The following is a 9,090-nucleotide window of genomic DNA, read 5'->3' as shown; positions in this document are numbered from 1 at the left end:
CGCTGGCCCGCGGGAGCCCCCCCTTCGGGGCGCGGGGGCTGGTTAGGGGGCCCGCCCTCTCCCACTGCAAGCCCCGAGGCGGCAGCATGCGGCTCCCCATCGGGGGCCGGCAGAGGGGGGCGCTCGGACGGGAGTCCCCCCGGCGGGGGCGCGCAGGGCAGGGCGGGCGGCCCCCTCCGGGCCCCCTCTCCGGGCAGCGGGCTCTCGGGGTCCCCGGGGGCTTTCGGGAGGGGCCGACGGCTCTTTGTGCCTCTTGCCCGGCAGGAGAGAGCTGCGAGGACAAGAGCCCTCCCGGGCCGGCCTCCAAGCGGGTGCGCACCGCCTACACCAGCGCGCAGCTGGTGGAGCTGGAGAAGGAGTTTCACTTCAACCGCTACCTGTGCCGGCCGCGCCGCGTGGAGATGGCCAACCTGCTGAACCTCACCGAGCGGCAGATAAAGATCTGGTTTCAGAACCGCCGCATGAAGTACAAAAAAGACCAGAAAGCCAAAGGGATCATGCACTCCCCTGTAGGACAGTCCCCCGACCGGAGCCCCCCCCTGAGCGGCCCAAACCACGTCGGCTACTCCAGCCAGCTCCCCAGCGTCAACAGCCTTAGCTACGACACCCCCTCGCCCACCTCCTTCGCCAAGTCCCAGCAGAGCATGTACGGGCTGGCCGCCTACACGGCGCCGCTCAGCAGCTGCCTGCCGCAGCAGAAGCGCTACGCGGGCGCGGAGTACGAGCCCCACGCCATGCAGAGCAGCGGCGGCTTCCCCAGCGCCAGCCTGCAGGGCAGCCCCGTCTACGTCGGGGGCAACTTCGTGGACTCGATGCCGGCCTCGGGGCCCATGTTCAACCTGGGGCACCTCTCGCACCCCTCGTCCGCCAGCGTGGACTACAGCTGCGCCGCGCAGCTGCCCGGCGGGCACCACCACGGACCTTGCGACCCCCACCCCACCTACACAGATCTCACGTCGCACCACACGTCTCAGGGACGCATCCAGGACGCGCCCAAGCTCACGCATCTGTAGCGGGCTGGGGCGGACTGAGAGCGAGCGAAACGGGCGCACCTCCGAATTACCTCACTTTTCTGACGTGACAGTGTTACTTTGCTCTCGAGTGCCAACAGTATTTAGCGGATTTGTCTCCCCTAACAGCTACATTCCTCTTTTTTTTTGTTTTGTTGTTTTTTTCTGCAACTCTAAGTAGGTCCATGAAAAGGAGCCTTTCTTTTTCTAGCTGTTTTAAGCATGACAGTGCAATATACTGCAAACCAAGGGACTAATAATCTGGTAATTATGTACTTGAAGGTAAGTCTTATAGATCAATTAGTATTAGCAGCGCGTCATGCTGAGGTGTTTTAGACCAGTTGTGAGCGGTGGGAACTTGCCTGCATATAAGCTTATTTCAGAGAAGTTAATTTATGAATTCTTCCGTGATGTAAGGATTGCAGCGGACTAAATGATATGTATTTATTATTTTAAGCGAGACATTTTTGTATCACTGATTATTTATCCTCGTCTTAATGTATTTATGTGGATATTTGTAGAATTTATTCACCAATACTTCGGGAGATCGATTCAGGTCCATGGTGACTTACATTTCACCTATTTAGTATATTCGGTCTGAGCTAGTTGAGAGAGTAGTCTTGAACAGTTGTAACAGTGGCTGGTGTTTGTAGTTTATGTAAGGATTAATTAAGACAGCAAGTTGTAAGTCATTAATAGAGTAAAACAAACTGTGGCATCACACAAAGAGCCGTTACACTTTTTAAAAAGTTGAAAGTATTTTTAAAGTATTTATTTCAAATCGTCTGGTACCATTTGAACGCCTCCTTAGGCTGGTTGGTAGCTCGTTTGGTTGTATGAAGCCACCTTTTAGTTGGAAGCGCAAACGCTTGAGAAAGCAATCCACAAAGCGGGTCGCTTGGCCATCTTGTTTCCGATCAGATGCTGCATACAAAAACCTCGGTGAGGTTAACATTTATTTATTGACTAGGTATCTATTGCACGCATTATTTCAGTGGGCTATTTTCCTTTTATTACATTCTGGCTATCTGAAATAGGAAAGAAATTAGAAGCTTAGAATGCAAAAAAATTAGAAACCCTCTAATAGTGCTAATTTCATTAGGGTCTCCATAGCAATCCGTGCGGCAGCTGCCGTCTCCTTTGTTATTTATACTGTTGTCTTTATACTAACCATAAATCAATTTTTTAGACATCTTTGGAAGCCCGAGCTTTTCCTCTTGCTTTTCATAAAAATAAACTTTGAACGAGGATTGACAATCAGATATGTGGGGCGGGAAGGGAGCGCGAAGGCGGGTGTGGGGAGGCGGTGGCGGCGCCGGGTGCTCCCGCGGCCGCGCTGCCTCCGCCCGGCCCCGCGGCCCGCCCGGAGCAGGGGGGGCTAAAGAAAAAAACGCGGGAGAAAGAAAAAAAAAAAAAGAAAAAAAAAGAAAAAAAAAGAAAGAGAGAAAAAAAGGAAAAAAAATCCAGGATGCGCTGAAACCTCGTGTTTCCTCCTCTTAGTTACATGGCTGTGTTGAATCCCTCACCGGATTTACCAGAGATTCTTCTTCTTCTGCTTCTCCTTCTCCTTCTCCTTCTCCTTCTCCTTCTCCTTCTCCTTCTTCTTCTTCTTCTTCTTTTGTAAATGTTGGCATTAAAGTCTGTTCCTAATGGCACATGTCGCTCCGAGAAGACTATTCTTATCTCCTTTAAACGGTGTTGAGTTAAAGATTAATCAGATCTGTATTCTCTCTACAAAACCATCTGATGCATCACTTTCTAGTTTGTCAAACCCTGCAACTCCTACTCCATCCTCTGATGACAAGACCTGGAATTCCTATTGTGAGAAATATTTTAACTCCTCCAATTCGGGTCAACACAGACAAGTTTTCTTTCTTTCTTTTCTTCTTCTTTGCCCCCCTTCCCCTTGCTTTCCTCCCTTCTTCTGCTGTTTGTGTTTGGCTGGACAGTGACGATTCAAAAAAAATTTTTTTTCCCCCTCTGTGCGATTTTAACAATGTTGTGTTACGTTGAGAAGTGTACCTTCTGTTAAACTTTACTTTTACCCAAGCAAATTTGGATATATGTGTTGTAGATCTGTAAACAAAACAGAACAGAATAAACGACTTCAATTGAAGACATATTTTAACCACTTTGAGCCCTAAAATTGTTTTCTATGGAAATTTTTGCACAGATTGTTTCTTAGAAGCTCCATCCAGGAATAACCAGAATACACAAACAACATAAAAAGTAAGACTAAGTACTACTCATGAATTATATAATACTCCATAAATATATATATATGTTTGTGTCTCCAAAATCTTCTGTAACCAATGTACCCATGACTGAAACAGTCCACGTAGTTTTTTTTGTGCGTTCTTCAAAATATGATGTATTTCACATCATTCGCCTCCAAATGCAAAATGCCAAGACACTACCATTTCTGTAAGGCCTTCCATGGTGTAACCCAATGTGTTTTTCCCAAGTGTTTCCCACCTTAGCATTGTGTAGGCTATTCTTCAAACAGTGTCTGCTCTGACTTACTCTATTAGTCCTTCATAAAATGTGTTAAGAAAGAAAAGGCCATTTATAAATAGCCCTTCCCCAGATCTGAGGAAGAAGGGGGTTTTCAGAGAAATCACCAGAATACAAAAACGGTGCTCCTGAGGTACACTGGCCTGTATTATTTTAATATTGCAGAGAGGGGTTTGCAGAGTTGGTTTCCAGCAGGGGAGGAGGAGTGTGTGTGTGTGGGAACTGTGTTGTAAATAAATTCACTTTCTTCTCCATGAATCTGGCAGAGGCGTCTCGTTTGTAACGCGATAGAAGTCCACGATGATAACCTAATTATTAGAAGTAATGTTACTTTAGCGAGATCGCTGGCATTTTTACAATGTTTGTACAAGCATCAGCAATCTAGAGGAGAGAGACACTTTGGCACAAGCCAGGCTTTTTCTTGGCCCATCATTTAAAACTCATAAATTATAAACAACCCACTTTCACGCTCAATAGCAACTCAGCTCCTTTGCAACAGCGTCTGGTGCTCTGAACTCTGGTCACCCACTTAAAACACCACTCGTCAGCCAAGGCCAGGTCYGGGGCTCATCCCAACCTTGCCTTTATTTGCAGGTAGGAGCCATCATACCTCCCCTCTCCCCCCTGCTCCCTCCAGCTGCCCCAGACCCCGTAGCAGGGTCACGGAGCCAGGGCCTCTGTGCTGGAGCTTTGCAGTGGGGCCTGGGACGTGGGAGCCACCGGCCGCCCCGGGAGAGGGGCGTCAGGGTCGTGGGACAGCCCGCACCAGGCTGCAGCGAGGCTGTGCCGATGCTCCCGCCCAGCTTGGCCGGCTTCGGAGCACAGCTTGTCCGGCTGGTCCTTGCTGCGGCCCACTGGCTGACAGGACGGCGGCAGTGWCCCCACTGCGAAGAGAGCCAGGGCTTTGTGTCTGCGGCACACAGCTAGTGCTGGCCTGAGCTGCCCCTTCGCACCACACTTCTTCTGAGGGGGGCCCTGTTTGTGTCCCTGTGTCCAGGGCCACCTCGGAGTGGCGAGCGGCGCTGGGGCAGGGGACCCCATCAGACACAGCCAGGGGCTTCCCAGGGACACCAGTGTCTCGCAGATGCCACTTGCGTGGGGATGAGAAAACAAAGTCAGGTGCCCTGTGATTTATCAGCCTGTGCCCCTGGGCAGAGCCCTGCACGCCCTCAGCTCCCTGCCAGCCCGCTCCTGCCAGGCAGGCTCCCTGGGCAGGCCGGGGAGGGGACCTGGGGCACCCTGCGTGGCTGCCACCGTGGGACCATCCCTGAGTCACCCAGGGCTGGAGGAACCCTGTCTGCAGGGAAGAGAAGGGAACTGGTTGTGTGCCCAGGGGGCAAGAGCAGACGGGGGCAGGCTGGCTGAGAAGGGAAGGGGACCCTTCTCCCTCCAGTGCTGACTCTCCTAGGGAGCAAGGAGGGTCCCTGGGGCCCCATTGCAAGGAATGATGTGAAGGCAGGACCAGCACCAGGCTCTCTGCACCCACCAGCCCTGTGGGAAGCCCTGGGCACAGCCTGCAGGAAGGGCCAGGCACAGAAGTGAGGCTGCTGGGGGGGAAAGGAGAAGTAAAGAGGCTGGAGCCATAGGGTGAATCCTGCCAGGCAGCTGCAAGCTGGCTCTGGCCCCCCAGGAGCTGGCCCCAGCTCCTTACACAGATTCAGCGTGCCTGGAGGTCCCTCTCCTGCCTGGGACACCGCTCAGGAAGGGGCCCCAGTGACAGCTGTCAGCTGGGGAAGAAGGGAAGGAGCTTCAGGTCGAGACACCGTCCCTTTCCATGCCAGACTCCAGTGCGTGCCCAGAGGCTGGGACACAAAGGGAGCGCAGCCCGCGAAGGCGCAGCGTGCTGCGCGGCGCAGAGGCCCCGGCGTCTGGCCATGGCGCCTCCGCACACCTGCCGGCGAACAAAAGCTCCGAGCCAGACGGGCAGCACAAAGGGCCGGGGCTGCCGGGGCAGTTAGCAGCCTTGTTGGCTGGCCGGCCACCATGTGATATATATTTATGAAGAAGCCACCTCTATTTTTAAAACGCGTGAGATGGGTTTGACGAGAGCTCTGTTGGCCCAGCTGCTTTCTGGGGACTGAACAGCAAGTTAATCAGGGAGCAGGCAACAGCTTTCCCTTACCAAGCGAGCAGTTGCAGTGGGCACACTGTGGTCCTCACCAGGAGTGGGACTGGCGGGGGAGGGAGGGGAACTGGATCTATTAAGAGTTCATCAATCACGCAATGTGCACTTTTCATTCGACAGCAGTTCCTCCTACTTCAGCTCGAGCCTGAGCCAGCTGGGACTCAACCAGAAACCACAGCCAGCAGCGGCAGAGCCCAGTCCCAGAGCCAGAGCGGCATGGGATAACGTGGCTTCCAGCCAGGAGGATGCACCCGAGCCCCTTCGGTCACAGAGACCGAGATGCAAAAAGAGACCTTGGGGGTAGCGAGGACTCTGCCCCTCACACCCAGGCCTCTGCAGACCATGGGCACCCTGCCGGCTGCGCAGGAGCTGGAGGTGGGCCTCTGTCTCGCTTCTCCAGAGTCCCCAGCCTGGGAGCAACCTGCACTGCTCTGGGACAACCCCAGAGAGGCTCAGCTACAATTGCCGTAAGCACAAAGCTGAAGGAATTTAGCTTGGCCTCTATCACGGGGCGGGATGGAGGTCTTCTAGGGAAAAATACTCTTGAATGCATAATTCAAGTGTTTGGGTACATTTTTGTTTTATTTACTAATGTGCAGCTTCCCTTGCAACAGCAGAAGCTTTGGGAGTGGATAGAGAGCCCCATGCTGCCCTCTGCTCCTGGGAGCCCCAGCCACCTTTCGGGATCTTTCACAGCAAGAAGGGCTGGGCAAGGCAGGAGTCCTGGCCGCAAACCCTGTGACACCTCTGCTGTGTGCGCTGCAGCATGGCTTACCTTGATACTGCTGGGAGATCAATATCCATAATTTTTCCTTCCTATCAAATTCACAGCCATGGGACAGGACACAGAGAATGACCTGGGACAGGGCCTGTGTGGGAATCACTCTTACAGGAAAATCCTTACAGAAGGAGGGAAACACTTTCCTCTTCTTTTAATTCAGGCAGAGGATCTTTGTATTTAATCCCATGCACTGGGAGAGCACAGGTCCCAGCTTCTCCCTCTTCTTCTCTGGTAGCCTTTCTCCAAGCGGCTTTTGATGACTTGCCTGTGTAACAGGGCCACCATTTATATTCCAGGTATTTGGTAATCTCTCTTCAGGATGCCCATCACCCCCGGCTGCCTCCACACCATGGGCTGTCCCTTCCCATGTGCCCCTACGTGCTGCCTCGTGAACCAGCTCTCCCTGGCTGGCAATGTGCTGCCTGCAGAAGGGCGAAGCCAAGTTCATGCTTGAACCAGATATTTCACATTTTTTTCCTGAGAGTTGGAGAGAAATCTGCTGACTCTCCTGTGTTTTAGTCATCATGGCAATTACAGAGGAGGGAGGTTTGTTCCGGAGGTGAACAGCAATATGACCCAACCTTGAAGTGGTCCCTCTGGCTCCTTTAGTCAGGGCTGCCCTGGCCTTCACGGCACGCTCAGGCAGCCTGCATTGGGCACTGGTGTTAAGTGTCTGTGCTCAGCGGACACTTGGGGTCTCATAGGGGTGAGCAGGGAACTTTTTGGCTGGACTTGTTCCTTCATCACGTCCTAATTTCATTGCCATTCTCATGGGGTTTGCAGTGACCCACATGTTTCCAGAAGCGTGGTAGCACTGTAGTTGGCTTGGTCTGTCATTCCCACAAGGGTTTCTGCCCCAGCAGTTTCCCTGGCTCGTGCCATCACTGAACTGCTCTGACCTCCCATCCCTTTGCCAAATTCCCTTCTCCAGCCATCATTTTCCTCCCACACTTCTTTTTAATCCACTTCTTCCTGCTTGGATTTTCATTATCCATCTTACAAACAAACAAACAAACAAACAAAAAACAGTTGCAATTGCTGAACTTTGTATCATAGGGACTTAGATATTTAAGTCTAAACACAATAAAATTCAGGAGTGTAGAAAATCCCCCCCCCCCCAAAAAAAAAAAAGATGGAGCAGCAACAAGAGACAATTCACCTGTGTTCAGCATTGGATTTCTGCTTTCTTCATCCTTGAACAGTCCTGCAAAAATGAATAGAAAAGGTAATAAATGGGAAACTTGGTAACAAACCCAGCTGGGTGAATATTCTAAGTTATCATTAACATGGACAACTCTTGTTTTAGAGTTTAAAATACATCTTTAGATATAATTACACCAGTTGTGTTCTGCAAGCAGAAGATTCAAGTAAAGCAGCAGCAGTCCTCCTGAGCCAGTGCTGTTTATTTTGCTGCTGGCAATAGTTTTTACAGCAGGGAAGAGGGAGGAGGGCAGATGCTTTACTGAGAGGACAGGCTTCCTTTGCTAAAGAGAACGCCTGGTGTTCCCAGGCTTCTGTTTCATCAGAAAATGACATTTTCCAAACTTCTCTGCTTTCTATGGGTGCATTGCACAACTTTTAAATCACACAGAATTTAACCCCTCCCTCAAACTTTAAGTTTCCTTACAAAGAGTATTTGATCTAAGTTTATACTTAAACTTTTGTTCTTCTGATTTATACCTGCRTCCTTTGCAAGAGGAAATGTAGGTGATATCCCATTATTAGTGCATCACTGATAGCACAGCCCGTACCAGTGAACAAGTCTGTGTCTAGGGAACATCTAGCTCTAGGTCTCTGGACTTAGAGCAACTGCTCAGTAGACTCCGAGTCCCTAGTAATTTAAAGTACTAATCTGGATAGTCATCCTTTGCTCTGTAATAGTTGTTTTACTGAATGCTGGGATGCAGGAGAAAAAGCACAAGGTATGCATGCCCCTGGATCACCCAAACATCAGGAAACAGCAGTCTGGTTAAGTACACAGCAGCTCACAGCAGATGAACCGGATGCGCTCGGAAGATAGCAGGGCTGTTAGAAGGCCCCGTTGCTGTTCAGAGCCCACACGTAGGGAAGCACTACCCTGCCCTTGTGGGCTCCTGACTGCTGTCCCAGGGATGTGTCCTATCAGGGCCTCTGCAGGAAAGCAAGCAGCTCTGCTCTGAACTACTGCCTGCAGCTGGGCATTACAGTGGGGCAGCTGGGGCTGAGCAGCAGAGCACAAGTCCCCAAGGACAGGAGTTGAGGCTCACTCAGTGAAATGCTCTGATTGCGTCTCCCCATGATGTTCCTCCCCTGCCACCAGCCCAGCCCTCTGAAATCCCCAAAAGGCCCAGTGGGATTTTTCCTGCTCTGGGCTATCCTGGTTGCCCTCAGGTGATTGGTACCATCTCTGGACTTCTTGCTGGCCACAGGGAATAGCACTTCGGCTTGTAGGGCTCTTTGGGCTGTTGGGAGGCAGCACTGCATGATGGATGAAGGCATTTTTAATTTCATGCCTTTATTTAGAAATAAAATAATTTTGTGGCCAGGTACAACCCTTGCATTTCCCAACTGAGTCCATAGCCATGCCATAAGACCTAGAAGGTCAAATGTGTGATTCAAAGCCGTATGATGCAGCCCTTCTTCATGTTCCTTGTCTGACCAGTCCCACATTGCCAATGCCA

At 51.3% G+C, this 9,090-nt stretch overlaps 1 protein-coding gene across 1 annotated transcript in view; it reads left to right on the top strand.

The window, feature by feature from the left end:
• HOXD3 (homeobox D3) overlaps positions 1–1,013 on the top strand; it is a 2,051-nt gene extending 1,038 nt beyond the window's left edge. Inside the window, exon 2 of the mRNA XM_026075580.1 lies at positions 265–1,013. Within this exon, the coding sequence (XP_025931365.1) occupies positions 265–1,013 (749 nt within the window). The remainder of the gene's footprint in view (positions 1–264) is intronic.
• The last annotated feature ends 8,077 nt before the right edge of the window (positions 1,014–9,090 follow it).

This window comes from Apteryx rowi, unplaced genomic scaffold, assembly GCF_003343035.1.
Source record: "Apteryx rowi isolate R43461 unplaced genomic scaffold, aptRow1 scaffold_110, whole genome shotgun sequence".
In the NCBI taxonomy this organism is placed as follows: Eukaryota; Metazoa; Chordata; class Aves; order Apterygiformes; family Apterygidae; genus Apteryx; species Apteryx rowi.
The sequence above is the reverse complement of the archived record's forward strand: the minus strand, read 5'-3'. Positions and strand labels throughout refer to the sequence as shown.